Source organism: Xenopus laevis, chromosome 7L, assembly GCF_017654675.1.
Source record: "Xenopus laevis strain J_2021 chromosome 7L, Xenopus_laevis_v10.1, whole genome shotgun sequence".
In the NCBI taxonomy this organism is placed as follows: domain Eukaryota; kingdom Metazoa; phylum Chordata; class Amphibia; order Anura; family Pipidae; genus Xenopus; species Xenopus laevis.
This window is the reverse complement of record NC_054383.1, coordinates 103572062-103595064: the sequence shown is the minus strand read 5'-3', so window position 1 is coordinate 103595064 and position 23003 is coordinate 103572062. Positions and strand designations below refer to the sequence as shown.

General features: G+C 41.5%; 1 protein-coding gene across 1 annotated transcript in view; it reads right to left on the bottom strand.

Annotated features, from left to right (window-relative positions):
* The window catches only part of LOC121395591 (claudin-16-like), a 37835-nt gene extending 15877 nt beyond the window's left edge, over positions 1–21958 (bottom strand). Inside the window, exons 1-2 of the mRNA XM_041569418.1 lie at positions 20887–21958; positions 20419–20505 (exon numbers count right to left, since the gene is read on the bottom strand). Coding sequence (XP_041425352.1) covers positions 20419–20427 — 9 coding nt within the window. The 5' untranslated portion in view covers positions 20428–20505; positions 20887–21958. The remainder of the gene's footprint in view (positions 1–20418; positions 20506–20886) is intronic.
* Positions 21959–23003: the final 1045 nt, after the last annotated feature.

The window sequence follows — 23003 nt, the reverse complement described above, 5'->3', positions numbered from 1 at the left end:
GATGGCAGCACGGACTGGTCTTAATAGTAATTGAAATTTAGGATTCAAAATGCTTTCAATGCTCATATGCCCCCACCCCAAAGTTTGGGAAGCAAAGAAACCATTTTATAGACATATTGATAGTGTGTATTATTCAGAGACCCAACAGGACCCAATGGGTCTCATGTGTCTATTGTAATGCCTGTCTGGTTGGGAAACTGCAGTTAGAATGTGAATTGGATGTTCATAAAAAGCAAGCATTTGGGACAGTTTACATATAGTGCCTATAAGACCATAAACACATATTTTGTAATCTACTAAATTAGTAAATAAAAGGTCTCATCCTTGCTACATGTTCCTGGTTTGATCAATGGCTAACACAGAACTATACTCTGCTACACAGAATATTCATAGCAATAAACTCTTGCAAATTACTTTATCTCATTCCATCACACAGAAAAGAGAATGGCTTCGCTAGAAACACAAACTCGCTATGAGGGGATTAACATGCCATGATTTTATCAGATCACCAGCGGCTTTCTTTTGTTGACCTGACACATGGGACAAAGTGATGAAAACCAGGCAGGAAAGCTTTAGTTAATTGCCCCAACATAATGAGAGAATCAGGATTTAATCTGCTGCTACTAGAACGTGAGCGTTGTGCTCAATCCTAGTGCAAGTGGGTGCAAACCCTGTACTAACAGTAGTAAGTGCAACATAAACTGGGCTCACAAAGTCATTATCAAAAGAAATGGTTTTGGCCTGACAATAGTGCCTATGCTTAGAGAATATGTAAACCATTAAAATAATGTAAATTAACCAGAAAGCTATTCTAAACACTTTTGCTATTTATGTAAAAATGTATACAGATAAGTGACCTGTTATCCAGAATATCTGAGTTTTTCCAGATAAGGGGCCTTTCCATAATTTGGATCTCCATATCTTAAGATTGCTAAAAAAAATTATTTAAACATTAAATAAGCCTAATAGGGTTGTTTTGGCTCCAATAAGGATTAATGTTATCTTAGTACAAGATACTGTTTTATGATTACAGAGAAAAAGAAAATTATTTTGTAAAAATTTGAATTCTTTTATGAAAACTGACTCTATGGGAGATGGTCTTCCCATAATTTGAATCTTTCTGGATAACGGCTTTTCAGGATCATGGATCCCATACCTGTAAGGCTAATAAATATTTTTTTTTACATAGTTGGGAAAGGGGGTCAGTGTGGGGGGGGGCAGGGCATTTGGCTGTGGATTGGGATGATGTGGGGGACCTCCGTGGCTGGGGTGGTGGCCCCTAATTTTTGGTTGTATAAAAACCTGTAGGTTACCAGTCCATAGAGGGGTTACTAAATACCCAATCACAGCGATTATTTGGCACCCCTATGGACTTTTTTGCTTGTGTTGCTCCTCAACTCTTTTTACTTTTGAATGTGGCTCATGGGTAAAAAACCAATAGGGACCCCTGCTGTATAGCCTTGCTGTGCTGTTTTTATTACGGCACCTAGATCTGCCCATTTTATGTTATCAAGTTATCAAGTGATTTTTGCAGCATATTAGATGCATGTTGCAGCCCCCACTGGCTGTGCATCTGAGTTAGTTGGTTATAAGACATTTAGCAATATCCAGTTTAAATGCGGTGAAGTGGCAACCCTAGAAATAAAATGGGCGAAGATGAATAAAATACCTCACATAACTATATCAGCAAAATGAAAAAACAACCATTTACAAGTATGCAATAACCATGAACAAGATATACCAGTCATGTAACATCCCATCAGCTTAGCCAGGATAGTAGCCCATGAAAGGAAATCAGTAACTGACTTATGTTCCTAATGGTGTGTAGAAACATGTAGTGCAAGGGAAAAGCATATTGTTGACCATTGTGATGTAAATCCAGAACACAAAGATGGATTGATCTTCATTACATCAGTGCACACTTCTACAGGGAAACAGATGCCATTGTTTGTACCACAAGCAGCTGCCCATCTGCGAGTAGATACGGCTGAACTGGCCTTCATTAATTGTCAATAAAGAGAAGCCTCATGTAACAACGATTAATGGAAAATGAGTGCACTACAGGACACTGCAAGCCAGCTCCCAGGGGAAGCACAGTGGATTGGAGCTAGAAGGATTTACACTGAAGCAACAAGTAGGCAGCATTATATTAACAAGTGAGGAATGTATGGGAGAAGTAGCATTTCAGTAAAAACAGATACAAATATTACATGAATGCAAAAAATGGATGGTTGTGGGAGCACTTCAAAAGGTAAAAATATATTTAAATACAATGGAAGTGCTATTGATCTAACCAAATTAGAAATAACAGAGCAGAGTTATTCTGCTGGAACTTCCAAGTGGTTGTAGCAACCCCACACCCATCCCTTTAAAAGGTAGTCCCATGCATTTAAAAATGGGTGTTGATCTGGGAAGTCTCTCTCTCTTAAAAGCCTCAAGCGGAGAAGAATTAAGTCTTTGGAACCAATGGTGTAGTCTTGGCAATCTCTCTGTACTCTAAAAGCTAATGGCAGGGGAGGACTAAGCCTTCTCACTGAAACCAATGCCCCAAGAAATGAAACCATGCCAGGAGGCACCAGCCTTTTAATACTATGACCAGAGGTACATAGTTAGGGACCACCATATGATGTGGTATGGTGGCTTACCAATTTTATGATCATAAGTTTGTAACTAAAACCCCCTGTATTTGTAAATACATGCACTTGCATAGACACTGGATTACAGGGGAGCAGGTAATGTGCATTGATCAACCCCCCTTTTTTTCTGTACAAATATTACATGGGCATAATGAGAAATATTTACCCCAAATTCCTACTGGCATTACTTGTCCTGTCTTAAGAAATTCATCAGAACATGTGCGAATTAAGGGCAGGGATATTCATTATAGAATGAGGCAGGGCTGGACTAGACTAGGGTAGGCTGAAGAGGCATGTGCCTCGAGCGCAATGAAGTGATGGTGCCAAGCATCCCCCCCATGTGTATAATTATACCAGTCGTTGAAGGGGGGAAGTTGCTGGCCGGGTTGCCATGGACGCCCAGTCGACTTGGCCCAGGCCTGGTGTGAGGTGCAGCGCAAAAGGGCAAAGTTGCAAACTGAGTCTACCAAGGCTCTCTAACTTCTGCATCTGAATGAATTCAAAGTTGAACCCCTTCTTGAATGGAGAGATTCCAAAAGCAGGCATAGCTGTATTCATGGGGGGAAGGTAGGTCTCCACACTCTGTTTTGGACCAGTGGCAATACATCTGTAGGGACCCATAGGGTTAATGTGCCCCTATGGCTTTAAATCCCTACACTTCCTGATCTCCCTATTTGCTGGGCAGATTCCCATGTAGCTAGTTGTAATCTGCATTGTTTTATTATTGGCCAAGAGGTGCTGTGACCACTTCCTGTCACACTTTGTTATAGTGAGTGAGAAGGTGTGGATCTTCCTCTTTGGCTTCTAGTTGCTGACCCAGCTGGATGTTTCCTGGGTACACCAAGGCCCAGTAAAGCCATTCTGCCCTAGAGGGACCCGTACCTCTAGAGATAAGTCGAGGAGCAGGGACATCATGAATAAGGCATTAGATAGTGGCAGGTGTAGCCCCTGTAACAGAACACTCGAGGAGTGTAAGCCAGTCAGAGTTGAGCAAAAAAGAGCAGTTCTGAGCTTCAACAGAGGGATGGCAGTTAGGAGGTATCTCTCCCAGGCCATATTGCCTGTAGTGTAGGGATCCCAGTGGAGAGGGAATCAGGATAGAGGATTAACCGGAAGTGATTCAGGCTACTACTGGGTTATATGTCGCAGAGGTGAAGTGAGATTCCTGCCAAGACTGTCCCAGGGGAGTGTCAGCCTGTGTTACGCTCTGCATGTACCTCTTGTCTCTGAGAAACTGAGTAAAACATGTGCATCATTTAGCTTGGAAAAATAAACTGTTCTATTTTGTTGCAAGAACCTCCTGGCTAGGCCCAGATTTAGGGCGAGGCCACAAAGGCCCGGGCCTAGGGCGGCAAATTTTCAGGGGCAGCATGCCGCCCCGCTGCATCATACTGAGCACCAGGGAGCCAGAGCTCCCCAGCGATCCGGTGCATGTGTGCCTGCATGGGGGTGACGGTGGTGCACAACAAAGCCAGTGGCAGCCTAGGGGCAACGGACAAGGAAGTCTGGGCCTGCTACTGGCGCCCTTTTATTTTGTTTTTCATGCACAGTAGCAGATGGTAGTTGTAGTTGGACTACACCATACCTTAATTTCTTCCATTTGTTGATGTGTTAGAGTCCAATGTAACACAGGAGGACGGCTAGAGTTTGATAGCCGAAAAGTTGAGGAATAAAATCACAGCCCTTGTGGCTTTTTTTTCATACAAAGCCCTGTGAGTGCGGTCTTTTTTCACATTTTATATATATATATATAGTTCAGCATAAAGCCTAGAATAGAAAAATGAAAGTGTACATAACCTTGTTCTCAGTTGAATTTAAAACGTACACTTTCCTTATTGTCACCATACTTTAATTTGTACTGAAATGAATTAATTTGTAGTTTTACTACATTAGTAGACATTACAGATGTCATCTGATTTTTGTATGGGGAAAAAATATCCAACACAAGAAGTCACTTTGCACTGGTGTTTGGAAAGGCACATGTGTTATGAGAATGTGGTTCCAAGAGGTGCAATTTTGTACTCACACTTACTCCTATCTGCTCCGACTGTAAATGAGTCCCATACAGGTATGTTTGTGCAGTTTATAAAGTTTTGTTTTTAAAAAAAAAACCTGCAAATATCTTTGAATCTAAAAGGCTTTACATCACCCATATGAGGCAGCTACATCAAGTCATTTCACAAAATGAAGAAGGAAGCCTCAAAATATCTTTATATAAGAATAAGAGTAAAATGACCTATGTGAAAAATTACTGGAGATAAAATACTTACTTATATCTTTACATTGGCAATAGCGGAAATCTGTGTGTACAGACGAGTTGAATGATTTGAAAATGCAGAATGGACGCCATCGCTGAAAACGCATGCGTGAGGACGCCAGCATCATGACGTCACTGTGTCTAATTTTGCCACCAAAGGAGGCCTATAAAAGACTCTGAGACACTGCTCACCTTGCCCTACAATAGGTTCTTCCTTGTGAGTTCCTGAGTGCGCTTCTAGTGTTATAGTCTTGATTCTACTCTGAGGGGCCCGAAGGCTCAGACAGGAGTAGCCGACCTAGGAGGAAGCACCAGTCCAACAGTTCGAGGTACAGGCAAGGATTTAGCAAAAGAGTGGTCAAGTTCAGGCAATATGGTCGGTTCAGACAGCAAGGGTTCAGTAAACAGGAACAGGCAAGGATCAATAAACAGAATCAAAACTATAACACTAGAAGCGCACCCAGGAACTCACAAGGAAGAACCTATTGTAGTGCAAGGTGAGCAATGTCTCAGCATCTCTTATAGTCCTCCTTTGGCATCAAAATTAGACGCAGTGACGTCATGACGCTGGCGTCTTCACGTATGTGCTTTCGCCTCTGGCGTCCATTCTGACAATGGCGATTCGGCGCCGGCGACCAATCCGACACCGGTGCCTCGTTTGACGCCGGCGTGATGTCACCGAGATGGAACCACATGGAAGACAGGAACATTCAACTTTTAGTGTCCCTGGTAGAACGCGTCAGGCCTTGGTTCTTAATTTTTGGAAAATAAAATGTAAGCTTTTTTAACCTTTTAACATCTGACTCCGGCTTTACTACTTCATGGGTTCCAGGCTTTTGGCAGCCTCTTTTGAAGTTTCCTGGCACTTTGCTCCCCTTGCTGAAGGTCTGGGGCATGTGCATCTCGGGCCCACCGTGTACAGCGGTAAACTCTCTCAACACGTTTACACACAGCATATACTGGTTATATATATGTAAATTTTGGACAGCTCCTTAGATAGACAGGGGAAGGGTTGTGCAGGACTCAGATTTGATTGGTTGTTTTTTTCCACCAAAGACTGAGGTTCTGTTTTTCCGGTGAAACGAAAAGCATGGTGAAATTCTAGCATGAATTTGCAAACATTTTGGCCATCTGCTATAAATGTGACTTGTAGTGACACATTTCACCTGTTCCCACTATCTATGGAAATCAGGAAGTCTATCCTGATGTATAAAGGTATGTAAGGTATATAAGAATGCTTGAGTAGAGCTCACACGTCCTGGCAGCTGCCTGTTCTATAACGAGTCAGTGTGAAATTAATGAGACTCAGGCGAGTTCTGTCAATGATGTTTTGTTCATTATGAGATGATAAAGGAAGGAACGTTACTGAACATTTGGCCCATCTGTTGCTGGGTCACTGCCCCTGACGCGTGCTGTTCTCTCTGTCCCATCACAGTCCGGCAAATCCGCCTCCCATACTCACATGAACTCACTGTGATCAAAGGAAAACACTGTGTAGGGGCATGAGAAAGGCTCACAGACTGGGGACCACACAGACAAACAAGGATGAAGGCATGATAATCAATAAGTGATACATTGAAGGGATTGTAATTTGTTATACTATTTTATACATTATATCAAAGACACAAATTATCTAGAAAAACAAAATACAGACAAAATACGGGGATTAGTTCATCAGAACGTTTTCTTTTTTTTTCATATTAAAAAAAATGAGTGATAAAAATAGTTGTACTGCACCTTCCTTTAACCAGACATTGCTTAGTTCAACAAACAGAAAATAAAGTGCTTACCTAGTAGGATTCTCAATTCTGCCCACTATCTAATGAAAGTAAATTTTACTCTTTATTCACTCTAAGGCCTTTGTGATAGATGGAGTTTTGAAACTCAGATGGATTATGTTTTTATAAACGGATGAAGAGAAGACTGGGAATATCTTTTGGGAATATCAGGTGGGAAAACAAAGAAACGCAGAGAAAGGTAAGATTTCAGCACAAACAAGTGGACAGCGCCCTGTCAATGGAACCGCTAAAGCTTTATGTGTTGGGAAGTGCTTATGTAAAAGAAATAAGAGAGAGAGGAAATGCCAAAATCTGTAACAGTGCTGGAGCTAGGACTTACAGGGGAGAATTAAAAAACACATTCAGTCTAGTGTACTCTTGTCTCTTGATACAAGGAGACGTGAATGAATAAATGTGGTGCAATGAATCGTTAGGAGATTAAAAGGAGCGGGTGTCCTTGTCTGAGTACCAATTAGTATAACTATGGTGGGAGATCTTATTGTGTAGAATTGCCCCCATCTGCTCACTGCTTTATTCCTGACGCGTGCAGCTCTCGTGCCTGGTACTGAATTATTCTCATCATAGGGAATCACAAGGGGCACCAGTGTGGGAAAGGGCTGCCCCATCTCAACGGTTTGAATAATAACTGCTGGGATAATAACCAGTAATCTGAAGGATCCCCTGTTGCGGCTGATGAACAACTCCCAGCATTCCACATTAGCATTTGAAAACTGCTGGAGTGAAGTGGTGTAACTGCAGGAGACTACAGACCCAGCAGAGTATAAAGGCGACTAATGTGGATGTTCAATACAAATGTGAAACAGACCACAAAGCTACATAAAATACATAGAGCGAATTTTCTAATAGTCCATTCCTGACACTAGGACTCATAGATATCCTTAAAATGTATATCCTATATAAAAAGGTTTAAGCACTGCCTAGTCCATAGTATTGTTAAAAGGGGAGCCATATAAAATGCTTTCATTGACAATGCCTTTGGAGAGTTTTGTTGGGGTGATTTATTCTATATGGTCGCAATATGTCTGGCTTTGGAGTTTAGTGCCTTGGATCAGGGGTCGGCCGAATTGCAGGGGGTAGGGGCCGTTAAAACAAAACCTGCCATAGAAAGAAAGAAGCAAACACTTCAAACAAGAAGCAAAGACGCCGTTCTGTTGATGTGGTTATAAGCCCATTGCAAGTAATTGAGTTTTCTATATAGGAATAACATTTCTTGCTGTTAGGTGGTGGAGGGAGGCTAAAGTACACAAGAGAATATTGCACTTACTTCTTTGCCTATGTAAGCAGTATTTTGTATGAAGTGGGTGGTGTATGAGTAAGTAATAATGCAGCCTTTATGTACGCCCCGTGCTGACCCAGTTACATTTTCTATGGTTCCTTAACATACTCTGCTCTGCTGCTCTGTCTTGACCCCCTTCCAAGTGTAACATTAGGGATGGGCTACAAGTAGCTGAATTTACTGAGCAGGGAAACTAATGCAGGCAGCAGGAGAAGTGTGTAGTACTGCCAATCAGTCTTAAAGGAGAAGGAAACCCCCAGGGCGCTAAACCCCTCCCCCCCTCCCCTGTGCTGCCCCCCCTCCCTCCTCCCCCCTGGCCTACCTGTCCCCCTGGGCAAATGCCCCTAACTTTTTACTCACCCCTCTGCGCAGGTCCTGTCCACGGAGTACGCAGTCGCCATCTTCTCCCACGCGCGTCTTCTTCCTGCTCTGATCGGCGTTTTCTGGCGCATGCGCAGTAGGAACAGGTACCGGTACGGCTCTACTGCGCATGCGCCGAATGTCACGAAGTGAAATCGGAAAACTTCGTGACATTCGGCGCATGCGCAGTAGAGCCGTACCGGTACCTGTTCCTACTGCGCATGCGCCAGAAAACGCCGATCAAAGCAGGAAGAAGACGCGCGTGGGAGAAGATGGCGACTGCGTACTCCGTGGACAGGACCTGCGCAGAGGGGTGAGTAAAAAGTTAGGGGCATTTGCCCAGGGGGACAGGTAGGCCAGGGGGAGGAGGGAGGGGGGGCAGCACAGGGGAGGGGGGAGGGGTTTAGAGCCCTGGGGGTTTCCTTCTCCTTTAAAGGACCAGTAACATCAAAAAATGAAATTGTTTTAAAGTAATAAATATATAATGCAGTGTTGCCTTGCACTAGTAAAACTGCTGTGTTTGCTTCAGAAACACTACTATTGTCTATATAAATAACCGGCTGTTTAGCCATGTGGGCAGCCATTCAGAGGAGAAAAGGCTGAGGTTACGCAGCAGATAAGCTCTGTAGAACATAATGTTATCTGTTCCATTGCTACTCAGCAGCTTGTTTATATGAACTATAGTTTCTGAAGCAAACAGTGCAGGGCAACATTACATGATATTTTCATTACTTTAAAACACTTTAATTTTTGGTGTTACTGTTCCTTTAAGCACATTGATTTTCATGTGTTCAGTTTAACTGCTATGGTATAGTTAGCATTATTATGGTGTATAGGTGATGGAATATAGTCATGGTTCTGTTGTGGTTGAGACGGTGAACCTTTTTAGGGGTCTTTATGGGTTAATTTTGCTAAGGAATAATAGGAAAAGGGAAATTGGTGCGCCATAAAAATAGTTTTTTCTGTTACCCTGCACTGCTACAAACTATATCTTTGCTGAAGCTAACATGCATGTGTGACAAAAACACCAAAAAAACTATTGTTGGTAAATTTAGTGTTGATTGCAATTGCATATAGCTATTTAAATGAACAAAGAATCTGTTCAGCATTAGTTCAGTGATAAATGAAACATACTTTTTGCATATTGTTTTAAACACAGTCTGTGGTTTTTGCTAATTGGTAATCTAATTAATTTAAAATCTGGCAAATTGCAGAGTATTATTAATATTAACAAGTGTTTATAAAGCACCAACATATTTCATAGTGCTGTACAATAAATGGGTGTATACACTGAACACACAGATTGCATACAATAAACAACAAAAAGACTCCCAGTTTACCCAGTTTAGCTCAAGGAAAAACAAAAAACACAGATATTTTGTAAAAAAACCAAAGTCAAAAGGTATACTAAACAAAAGCCCTATTAACTGAACTCAAATCACCATGGCCTATGTCTGCATGAGATAACCCTTGAGTTCATATATAGAAGTTAAACTTAGATTCTGTTTAATTCAGCTCAGTGACTGTATAAAGCAGTGATCCCCAACCAGTAGCTCGTGAGCAACATGTTGCTCCCCAACCCCTTGGATGTTGCTCCCAGTGGCCTCAAAGCAGGAGCTTATTTTTCAATTCCAGGCTTGGAGGCAAGTTTTGGTTATATAAAACCAAGTGCACTGCCAAAGAGAGCATCAATGTAGGTTAAAAATCCACATAGAGCTACCAAATGGCCAATCACAGCACTTATATGGCACCCCAAGAACATTTTTCATGCTAGTGTTGCTCCCCAACTCCTTTTACTTCTGAATATTGCTCATGGGTTCTAAAGGTTGGGGATCCCTGGTATAAAGCATGTATTGCTCTTTCATCCTTGGCAAGGTAACTGTGCCTGAAGCTTCGTGTGGAACGTATGGAGTAAATGGTGAAATACATTTTGAAGTATATAATAACCTAGCTTGGAATGTATTACATTGAACACTTCTACTTTGTCTTTATGTAATGTATATTTGTACTAGTTATGTATGTATAGTGTGCCAGTATCACTTTCTGTGATGCTGCAGCAGAATGCCAATGTTTTGTAGATAACTTTTCGTATGATATAGATTGGCCAATTCTAAGCAACTATTGAATTGGTCTTCATATTTTATCTTTTTCATTCTTTGCCTTTTTCTTCGGACTCTATCCGACTTTCAATGAGGGTCACTGACCCCATCTAAAAATAAGCAGATCTCTACGTCTATGGCCACCTTTAGGCTACACATTTATTGTTATTGCTACTTTTTATTACTCATCTCTCTATTTTGGCCCTCTTCTACTATTCCAGTCTCTTATTGAAATCAGCCCATGGTTGCTAGGGTAATTTGCACCCCAGCAACCAAATTGCTGAAATCACAAACTGGAGAGCTGCTAAATTACAAGCTAAATAACTCAAAAATTAAAAGTAATTAAAAATGAAAAACAATTGCAAATTGTCTCAGAATATCACTCCCTATGTCCTACTAAAAGTTAACTCAAAGGTGCATAACCCCTTTAAGTAACAAATAATTGTAATGGGTGTAATAAATGGTTCCTCCATCATTTATACAATCTCCATTGAAAAAGTAATCCAAATTATAACATATGTACATATACGTAACATATGTATAATTCTATAAGCTTACCTTATATGGGTCTGTGTCTAGCAGCAGTCTTCCCCTCAATGGGATCTGTTTCTTACAGCATTGTGTCTCCTGCAGGAGTCTGTTCCTTACAACAATCTAGTACTTAACCTGTCCCTAGATCAGGGGCGTTTCACCTTTAAGTTAACTTTTAGTATGTTATAGAACTGTCAGTTCTCAGCAACTATTCAGGTGGTCTTCATTATTCATTATTCATTTATAGGTTTTTTTTTTTTAAATGATTTGCTTTTTTCTTCTAACTCTTTCCAGCTTTCAAATTGGGGATCACTGACCCCATCTGAAAAGCAAATGCTCTGTGAAACTACAAATGTATTGTTATTGCTACTTTTTTTTACTCTTATACCTATTTTTATTCAGCAAATCAGTGCATGGTTGCTAAGGTACTTTGTACCCTAGCAGCCAGAATGCTAAAATTGTAAACTGGAGAGATACTGAATAAATAAACAGAATTCAAAGGATTTGGTGAGAGGGTGGATAAAAAAGGCCGAGGATAAAGCTAGAGGTAGGACACAATTTAGTTTTTCACTGAAGATGTTATTGCCTTTCTCAATAGCACAAACAAAAGGATAAAGGGACACGGATGACACTGTGCTGCGATGCGTCCCATCTGTTCCTCTATTGTCTCCGACGCGTGCAATTCTCGTGTCTGCAGCACAAATATTAGGGGGGAGCATTGTCCCCAGTGCAGAACTTGTATGACCGTTACGTGAGCCACTGAGAAGCAGAATGGGAGGCATTTTGATAATGGAAAATTGTGAATTGTAAAGACTACAGTTTTTTTTACCATTTTATTCACAAATATGTTCTGTCTAGGCAATAAATGTGATGTAAGTGCACGGTAGTAAGTAATTAAACATTTAAAGTGGTGCGTCACCTTTAAGATGACTTTTCGCATGTTATAGAATGAACTATTCCAAGCAACTACCTAATTGGCCTTCATTTTTTCTTTTTTATAGTTTTTAAATTATTTGCCTTCTGACTCTTTCCAGCTTTCAAATGGGGGGTCACTGACCCCATCTAAAAACAAATGCTCTGTAAGGCTACAAATATATTGTTATTGTTACTTTTTATTACACATCTTTCTATTTAGGCCTCTCCTTTTCATATTCCAATCTCATTCAAATCAGAGCTTGGTTGCTAGGAAATTAGGACCCTAGTAACCAGATTGCTGAAATTCCAAACTGGAGAGCTGCTGAATAAAATGCTAAATGACTCAAAAACTACAAATAATACAAAATAAAACCCATTTTCCCAGACAATGACTCTCTACATAGGGGGTCCCCAAACTTTTTTACCCATGAGCCACATTCACATGTAAAAGGTGTTGGGGAGCAACACAAGCATGAAACATTTCCTAGGGGTGCCAAATAAAGGATATGATTGTCTATCTGGTAACCCCTATGTGGACTGGCAGTCTACAGGAGACTCTGTTTGGCCATAACCCTGGTTTTTATGCAACCAAAACTTGTCTCCAAGCCAGAAATTCAAAAATTAGCACCTGCTTTAAGGCCACTGGGAGCAACATCCAAGGGTTTGGGGAGCAACATGAACTAAAAGTTAATTGAAAGGTGAACAGCCCCTTTAAGACTCCAAATTATTGAGTTGAAATATGTGCTGTATCTTTATAATACGTACAGGGAAGACGAACACAAATGCATGCCGGCCATTGCACCTGGAACATAGGGATGTAGCGAACGGCGGAAAAAATGTTCGCGAACATATTCGCGAACATGCGTCCAAAAATGCGAACGGTTCGCGAACGTCGCGAACCCCATAGACTTCAATGGGAAGGCGAATTTTAAAAGCTAGAAAAGACATTTCTGCCAGAAAAATGATTTTAAAGTTGTTTAAAGGGTGCAACGACCTGGACAGTGGCATGCCAGAGGGGGATCAAGGGCAAAAATGTATCTGAAAAATACATTGTTGACACAGCGCTGCATTTTGTGCTGTAAAGGGCAGAAATCACACTACGTCACTCAGGTGATGTTTCTGGACACGGAATGTGAAAAAGCTCACACAGCTAGGTGGCACTTGGTTAAAGACTGGGCAAACAATGCCTGCAAGGGCAACGTATACAGTAGTGGATACGGAATATATTATTGCTGCTGTAAAAACATCACTCAGGTGATGTTTATGGACACGGAATTATTATTGTTATTTAGACAGAATGTGAAAAAGCTCACACAGCTAGGTGGCACTTGCATACCTCCCAACTGTCCCTCTTTTGACCACTCAACCCCCTGTCCCTCTTTTGTACTGGAAAGTCCCTCTTTTCTCTGCACTGAACAGCCAGAAAAAAAACAGTTTCTAACTTAATTGGCTTTTGGCAGAGAGCTCAGAACAGCTAACAGGTGCAAATAAGATACTTTGTAACAATTTTGACTCTGGTTGGTGCTGGTAGTGGTGAACTACTAGGAGGAGCAGCACACCAGTCCCTCTTTTCTCTGAACTGAACAGCCAGAAAAAAAAAGTTTCTAACTTAATTAGCTTTTGGCAGAGAGCTCAGAACAGCTAACAGGTGCAAATAAGATACTTTGTAACAATTTTGACTCTGGTTGGTGCTGGTAGTGGTGAACTACTAGGAGGAGCAGCACACCAGTCCCACTCCCCAACACAGCTAGACTAATAGCACTGGGCTCTTATAGTAGCAAAGTAAAAAAACAAAAAAGAAAATAAAAGCAGTCCTTACAAGGACTATTGGGTTACAGGCAGCAGTCAGCAGATGAGAGATCAGAAGCAGTGCCCACAGCAGCTACATACAGAGCACTGCAGTAGAAGGTAGATTACTAGCCAGCAAAGCTACCTAACCTAAAATGTCCCTCAAATCCCTGCAGAGTTCTGTCCCTACAATACAGAGCAGTATCAAGTAGATTACTAGCCAGCAAAGTTACTATCAACTGTCCCTCAAATCACTCAACAGCTCTCTCCCTACACTAGCTCTTCCAAGCACACACAGGCAGAATGAAAAAACGCTGCAGGGCTTCAGTTTATATATGGAAGGGGAGTGGTCCAGGGGGTGTGGGGGTGGTCCAGGAGGGAGAGCTTCCTGATTGGCTGCCATGTATCTGCTGGTCTGGGGTGAGAGGGCAAAAATAAGCGCCAGCTAAGGCGAACCCAAATTGGCGAACGTCACGCGACGTTCGCGAACATTCGGCGGACGCGAACAGCCGATGTTCGCGCGAATTAGTTTGCGGGCGAACAGTCCGCGACATCCCTACTGGAACATTATAGGCCTTAAAGACAAGGAATGAAGAGATGAAGAAACAGAGATGAAGCAGACACTGCGAGTACCCAGTAAAGGGGGGCAGCTATTAGAAGGGATCAAATGGTGAGCTATTCTATTTAAACCACTGGTTTAAATCATGTCACAAGAAAAAGTTGTAGCAGGCGAACAGTAGATTGAACTGTTTCCTACAGGGCAGACTACACTGCATGGACTAAAAATGAAGTAGAGAGCTCTTTCCTAAAAAAAACATATTGAAGTTATTTCAACCTGATATAAATAGGCAGCACTGAGTAGCTTGTGTATAGAGTCTTGGCTCTAAAACCATCCAATCGATTAATATGTAGAGCAGTCACACACACACACAAAACAACAAAAATGCAAGGTGTTAGCTCTAATGCGTGCAGTAGGGTATTCCCTCCAGTATTTCGTGGCAACATCAGATGCAGTTGCCTGGAGATTGGGTACAGTCAGGCCCGGACTGGCAATCTGTGGGTTCTGGCAAATGCCAGAGGGGCTGCTATGAGGTCCCATAGAAAGTCAGTATTTAGTGGGTTGATGGAGGGCTGTGTGGGCCTCTATGTGGGCTGATTGGGTCTCTGTGTACCTGAAATGGCAGGGCCTATTTTAATTCTCAATCCGGACCTTGGTACAGTAATGTAGAAGTAGATGTCTGTTTAATTTAACGCAGGCAAAATGTAGACAAAACCTTAGTGCTACTACATAGGTTTTACTGTCTTCTTCTATGTGGAAAGTCACAGTGACTACAAATGGAAGTGCAGATGGGCCCAAAATGGAAAAAAATAGACAAAAGAACAGCCTGCTCCAGATTCATGTATATCCCAGGGCTACAGTATCTCTACTATGATATGTAGTCCATGTAGCTATAGTAAGCCCACTACAAGTTGTGTATAAATGGTTTGAATACCATAATGCTTCTGTATAGCAAACTGGTGATACCATGCATGGAATGGTAGATAAAAGGTGTCCTAATAAAACCCAATTCCATTGTGTTCAACGTGACACATGGCTTGCCTATGCTCTTACCTTTGAAAATCATCATCATCGCCATTACATTAAAAAAATACAAATAAAAAAATAGCCGTTTTTTTTACTGTCTCAGACATGTTTCGTGTGATATAAACACAACACATCTCAGTTTATGATATGCCTGAAAAACAAATGTTCATTTAGCTGCCCAGAAATAAACTGCCCCAAAGCAAAACTCTATTGAAATGAGTGGAGCACCTCGTTACCTGCAACATTGCAGCCAGTCAGCTGCTGTAGGAGAGGAGCCTGTACCGCAATCATTGGCGATTTTTCTGTTTTCACTATGTTTCTCCCTTTAAAAAGGCATTTGTGAAAAGATCTGTTATTGACAGTACAATACAACTTAGTTGCTGTGAGCGGAGACCTCAGTGTGACAAACAAATCTAATGTGAGAGTCAGCACCCATATATCATACAGCAACCACATCCTATAAAAGTTATTACCGAATGACTTGGTTTTGACTTTCTTGTGTGTACAATAAATTCTAAATAGAATCGTTCAGATTTTATTTCAAGAAAATAAAAATGAGCTATACTCACAGCACACGGACATATTTATGTTTGCTTTGAGCGCAGTTAATTGCATTGGAGTATGAGCGATATTCATTCACTGGGGTAATGACTGTGATAAATCAGTACAAGTGGAGAAAGCAAGTTACAGTAGAAGAGTAAAAACTGCACTCACCTTCCTAGTTCCGCAGGAGAAGCAATTGCCTGTGATGTTCTTCTGCTCCCCGGGTGACACTGATGTGTCCGTGTATCAGGCAGAATGTGCGACAGGGATGGGAGAGGATGGTGGGAGGCAGAAGTCTGTTCCACTTTAGGCTTATTTCTACCAGAATAAATGACAAGTCTACTGATCCTCCATCTGTGTCTCACTCCCGGCGCGTGCAACTCCCCCCCCCGTTCTCCTGTCCAAGGGCTGAGAAACACCCACTGGGGCTCACGGGCAATGCAACTGCCAACTGGCGGCTACATCATGTCAACTGCCCCACTTAGTGTGTGTGTATGTGTCATAATAGCTTTAGATTCCAGTAGACACGTTTTTAGTGTTTGATTCATTATTTAGTGCTGGGAATTGTGTGTCTGTTACACTTTATTATCGCATCAGATAGAGATATTCACCCTGTTCATCTGGGGATATGGTCACACAATGGCCACACGTTAATACCAAGCTACATATTTCTTCTATCTATCTATCTATCTATCTATCTATCTATCTATCTATCTATCTATATCTCTCTCTCTATCTATCTATCTATCTATCATCTATCTATCATCTATCTCTCTATCTATCTATCTATCTATCTATCTTTCTTTCTTTCTTTCTTTCTTTCTTTCTATCTATCTATCTATCTATCTATCTATCTATCTATCTATCTATCATCTATCTATCTATCTATCGATCTCTCTCTATCTATCTATCTATCTATCTATCATCAATCATCTATCTATCTATCTGTCTGTCTGTCTATCTATCTATCTACGTGGGTATCTTGGCAACAGCAGAACCTTCAGTGTCAGATTAGTCTAATTTTTTTTACTATAGGGTCTGCCCATTTCAAAGCTACTGCTGACTGACCCCCTCCACCCCTAGTTTTGGGTTACACATCAATAAGCGGCTTGTGACCAGATTTCCAAAGAGCCAGCGTCACTTTTAGCTTGGGTAGCCAAGTATTTTTTGGTTCTGCAATCATATCAAACTGTATCCTATTTAGATTTAACCAAAATGTTCTCATTATTGCCTGTGGGGGGCGCTTTCATGTAAAAAGGGATTGCCAGCCAAAGCAGAAATAGGACTCATCATGGGGACTGAATTTATTTAAGGGACAATGATTTGGTATATAGGCATTTCAAGCAATAATCGGAAGTTTATTGGGTCCCAGGTAAAAACCATAACACACGGTAAAAAGCGTAATGTTTGTATAGACTCTCTCAGCCCTATAAAGAACCGAAGCTCCCTCTAGTCATTGGAAAAAGAAAGAAAAGGTTTGGAGAGTATGTCCAAAGAAGAGATTAAAAGGAATAACGAGATTGAAGGAGGGAGACGGTCAAAAGTCAAAAGAGAGTTTCCCACAGTCGTTGACTTTTATTTAAGTAAGTCACCCGCACAGAAGGGTCCATTCAAATTCAAGACTCTGTATTAGTTGCTCATTGGGTCGACGTGCGACTAAACGCGTGCAGGGCGCAAGTCAGGCTTCCACTAACTGGAATTCCGCTGGAATGCAATAGCCGCCCTTGAGGCTCGTGCCCTGCACTCTCACTAATACGGACCGTCTCTCTCATTCTCGTGTCATGTACGCGCCCATTCTTACCATATGGGCTCTGCTACTTGTGCTCGGGGAGTAACAATCCTTCTGCCTTCTCTGCTTAATAGATTGGAATCAATAGGATAACCTTTCCACTGTGGCTGCCTGACACTGCCCAGGCCAGAGGTTAACTAAGGTACATGTTACATTACAAAAATGCTTGGAAAACCCCTAAGTACAAACGGAGGGGCAAAAGTAAAGAATGCAACCTGTACATGAGAACTGGGTGCCGACTGATTTAATCTCCTGTGGATACACGTGGAGCTATTTCAGAGTGATAATTAGTCAGTCTATTAGTCAGCTCCCCATAGACGCGACGATTCTTCTTGCCGAACGACCGATTTTAGGGAAGCCCGACCAATTATCGTGTGGTTAGTGGTATTCGAACGATCGTACATCTTACGATTTTTCGGCCGACATCTGTCGGGAAATTGATCGGCCAGGTCAAAAAATCTTTGTCGGTCCCAGTGCAATCTCTCTATGTTTGCAGGGCCCGCAGGCAGCTCCCCTTTGTTTTCCTGGTAAATTGGTCTTTTTAGTTGATGGTAAATTCGTACGATCGTACGATCGTTCTGAGAAGATCGTGGTCTCACGATCAGGATCTGATCTTTTAAAAATCTCAACATCTATTTATCATATGAACGCATAATAACTTCCAATAAGTCTACTATAGTTTATGAAGCTTTCAATACATTCAGCTCCTTACATTCAGTACCCTAGTGCATACTGTACTCGTTTTGCGGAGACAATGGTGGGCCGACAATGGTGGGCCGTAGGGTGGGAAAAGTAATATTGATCGTTTGTTTCATTTTTTCATACATTTGTTCTAATACATTAATAGAACAAAAGAAGCACCGACGAGGTGGGATTTCAGCACCAACAGGTGGACAGCGCTAGGCACAAGTAATTATCAGCCCTGATCTGTACTTTCCTATTACTTGCAAGGGTTGTTGTACCTTGGGTAAAGAGAATGGAGGGACACATTGTGTTGCTGTCAATTGAATTAGTATGCTTAATTAAAATAACACAAAAATACCAAAATATGTCTTGAAGCCCATTGACATAAGTGGTGATTTGAAGTCACTAGAGTTTATGGGAGAGGTCCTACATAATTAGATTATTTAAATTAAGGATAACAATATCAATTAGGCAGTCAGGGCCAATACCAATTGGACAGCTGGTGGTTCGGAACCATGGCAGATACAGTAACTGTTTACAGACCCAGCAGAAACTGTGCGTATAAATTAAATGGAGGGCCAGTGTTGGTACCATGTTAGGATCTTCTGGATCAGGATTAAAGTGGAGAATTTAGGAAAACTAGACGTCTATGGGGACAAAACAAAACCATAGCACAAGTGTCCTCTGGATGGAAGGAGACATAAATGGAGGAAAGAAAACAAAAGGAGCTGGGGTCCTTCTCAGAGTTCCAGTTAGTATATCTGGGATGGGAGACCGTATTGTGCAAAATTGCCCCCATCTGCTCGGTGCTTTGTTCCTGACGCGTGCAGCTCTCATGCCTGGTACTGAATTATTCCCATCATAGGGAATCATAAGGGGCACCAGTGTGGGAAAGTGCTGCCATCTCAACGGTTTGAATAATACATGCAATGATAACCAGTAATTTGAAGGATCTACTGCTGTGGCTGGTGTACAACTGCTGGAGAGTGACAAGTTACAGACAAGAGTGTAACAATAGAGACAGCAGATTCAACCGCTTCTGAGATGTCGAATATAGAGGCGACTAAACACACCACCTAATTTACTAAAATGCACACACACAGCTAGTAAAACAAAGTAGCGGTAGGATTGTTTCCAGGGATTATTTTGTTTATAGTTGAGGGATATTGTCTTATATGCAGACCCAACATTACTAGCAATATAGTTGAGCCCCTGATGCCTTGGGTCAGCCTACTGGTGGGGATGGGGGGAAGGGGAGGTAGGGAGAGGGAAGGTTCGTTAAAACAAAACTGCCCAGGACAATAGAGAAGGTAACCGAAGCCTAGGAAATCTAACCTTTTATTTGTGGTTTAATGCATGTCACTAGAACAATTTGTAGCAGGCGAACAGTAGATTTGATTGTTTCCTATGGGGCAAGACTACACTAAATGGACTACAAAATGAAGTGGTGAACCGTTTTCTAGAAAAAAAAAAATAAACTTCAACCTAGTACAAATAGGCAGCAATGAGTAGCTTGTGTGTAGTGATTTGGCTCTAAACTAAATCCACACACTCATACAAATTCCAAGGTGTAGATGTAATATTTGCAGTGGGGTATTCCCTCGAGCATCAAATGTAGACAAAGCCTTAGTGCTACTACATAGGTTTTACTGTCTTCTTCTATGAGGAAAGTCACAGTGACTACAAATGGAAGTGCAGACGGGCCAAAAATGGAAAAAATAGACAAAAGAATAATCTGCTCCAGATTCATGTACTGTATATCCCAGTACTACAGTATCTCTACTATGATATGTGGTCCATGTAGCTATAGTAATCCCACTACAAGTTGTCTATAAATGGTTCAAGAGCCATAGTGCTTCTGTATAGCAAACTGGTGATACCATGCATAGAAAGGTAGATAAAATATGTCCTAATAAAGCCCAATTCCAATAGCGCATGGCGCATGGCTTGCCAATGCTCTTACCTTTTAAAAACCTCATCATCGTCATTACATTTACAAAATACAAATAAAACTTAAAAATACCAGTTTTTATATTATGTCTCAGACATGTTTCGTGTGATATAAACATCTCAGCTTAGAACATGCCTGCCAAACAAATGTTAATAAAACTGCCCCAAAGCAAATCTCCATTAAAAAGAGTGGAGCGCCTCGTTACCTGCAACATTGCATCCAATCAGCTGCTGTATGAGAGGAGCCTTTACCGCAATCATTGTTGATGTTTCTGTTTTCACTACTCTTCTCCCTTTAAAAAGGCATTTGTGAAAAGATCTGTTATTGACAGTACAATACAACATAGTTGCTGTGAGCGGAGACCTCAGTGTGACAAGCAAATCTAATGTGAGTCAGCACTCATATATCATACAGCACCCACATCCTATAAAAGTTATTACCCAATGACTTGGTTTTGACTTTCTTATGTGTACGATACATTCTAAATAGAATCGTGTACTTCAACAAAATAAAAATGAGCTATACTAACAGCAGACGGAAATATTTTTGTTTGCTTTGAGCGCAGTTAATTGCATTGGAGTATGAGCGATATTCATTCACTGGGGTAATGACTGTGATAAATCAGTACAAGTGGAGAAAGCAAGTTACAGTAGAAGAGTAAAACTGCACTCACCTTCCTAGTTCCGCAGGAGAAGCAATTGCCTGTGATGTTCTTCTGCTCCCCGGGTGACACCGATGTGTCCGTGCATCAGGCAGAATGTGGGACAGGGATGGGAGAGGATGGTGGGAGGCAGAAGTCTGTTCCACTTTAGGCTTATTTCTACCAGAATAAATGACAAATTCACTGATCCCCCATCAATAAATGGCTTGTGACCAGATGTCCAAAGAGCCAGCGTCACTTTTAGCTTGGGTAGCCAAGTATTATTTTTTTGGTCCTGCAATTATATAAAATGTTATGGTGTTTAGGTTTAACCAACATGTTCTCAGTACTGCCTGTGGGGGGCGCTTTCACGTGTAAAAGGATTACTAGCCACAATAGAAATAGACTGCGTTTCTATTAGGGACGTTGGTTTGGTTTATGGACATTTGAAGCAATTCTAGGGAATGTTTATTGGGTCCCAGGCAACAACAATGACACAAATATGTAACAATAAAAAGCGTAATGTTTATATAGACTCCCAAGTTCAGTCATATAAAGAACCGAAGCTCCCTTTACTCATTGGGCAGATACACACACCAAAGCCAGAGAAGGACAGTTTGTGCTTTGACGAACGCTAAGATATAAGAAAAGATGTATGAGGTCCCATTGATACAGTGCATTACTCTGTTTGGAGAATATGTACAAAGAAAAGATTAAAGGGAATAACGAAATGAGGGAGGGAGATGGTCCAAGTTAGGGTCTCCAACACTCGATTTACTTTAATTTACGCAAGTTACCCGAACGGAAGGGTCCATGATTCAGGCAACCCTCTATTCTAGTTGCTCATTAGGTCAATCTGCGGGGTGCGATTTAACGCGTGCAGGGCGCAAGTCAGGCTTCTACTCGTTGGAATTCCGCTGAATTGGAATAGCTTTGAGGCTCGTTCCCTGCACGCGCCTGTTTTTGGCATATGGGCTCTATCTCTGATACTTGTGCTGGAGGAGCAACGTTCTTTCTGCCTTCCATTTAAGATTAGAATCAATAGGATTTCCTATCCTCTAGCAGTGACTGCCCAGGCAAAGAGTAACTATTCACTTTTCAGTGCAGTTCTGTGAAGCAGAACAGTAACCGCAGATACAAGATGTATGTAACTGTTTGGAAAACCCCTATGTATACATGGAATGACATAAGTATGAGGTGCAACCTGTACATGACAACTGGGGTGCCGACAGATTTAATCTCCTAGTTTAATAAACGCAAAACGTCTGCTATAGTTATATGAAGCTTTCAATACATTCTGCTCCATACATTACCTATCCTAGCGCATACTTTGCAGAGACAATGGGGAACTGAGAGCTGGGAAAGTAATGACAGTTGTCCATACATAGATACATAATAGACAATTCAAATTGATATTGGGACAAAAGTAACACAGAGCAGGTGGGATTTCAGCACCAACAAGTGGACAGCGCTCGGCACCGCGGCAGAAGTAATTAGCAGCCCTGATCTGTACTTTCCTATTACTGGGTAAAGAGAGGGGTGGGACGTATTGTTTGTAACTACATTGGTATTCCAAATTTCATTAACACAAAAACGCCAGACAAAATATTGAAGCCCATAGGCAAAAGTGGTGATTTAAAGTCAGTACAGCTAATACGAGGGGTAGTTGATTCATACAATAACATAATAGAAGGTAGGTCCTACATAAACAGCTTATTTAAATTAAAGATATACAATATTAAATAGACAGATAGGACCAACACCTCGGGGCAGCTGGTGGTTCAGAACCACGGCTCAGACATGCGGTAGCTCACCCAACTGAAACTGTGCGTATTAATGAAATAAGATAAAGTGGAGGGCCACATTAGGGGTTTAGGAGAGAATTTAGGAAAACTAGAGGTCTATGGGGATGAAAACATGGGGCGAGTGCAGAGAGACGTGAATGGAAGAATAAAAAGGAGCTGGGGTCCTTCTCAGAGTTCCAATTAGTATAACTGGGATGGGAGAGACCTTATTGTGCAAAATTGCCCCCATCTGCTCGGTGCTTTGTTCCTGGCGCGTGCAGCTCTCATGCCTAGTTCTGAATTATTCCCATCATAGGGAATCACAAGGGGCACCAGTGTGGGAAAGGGCTGCCAGCACAACAGTTT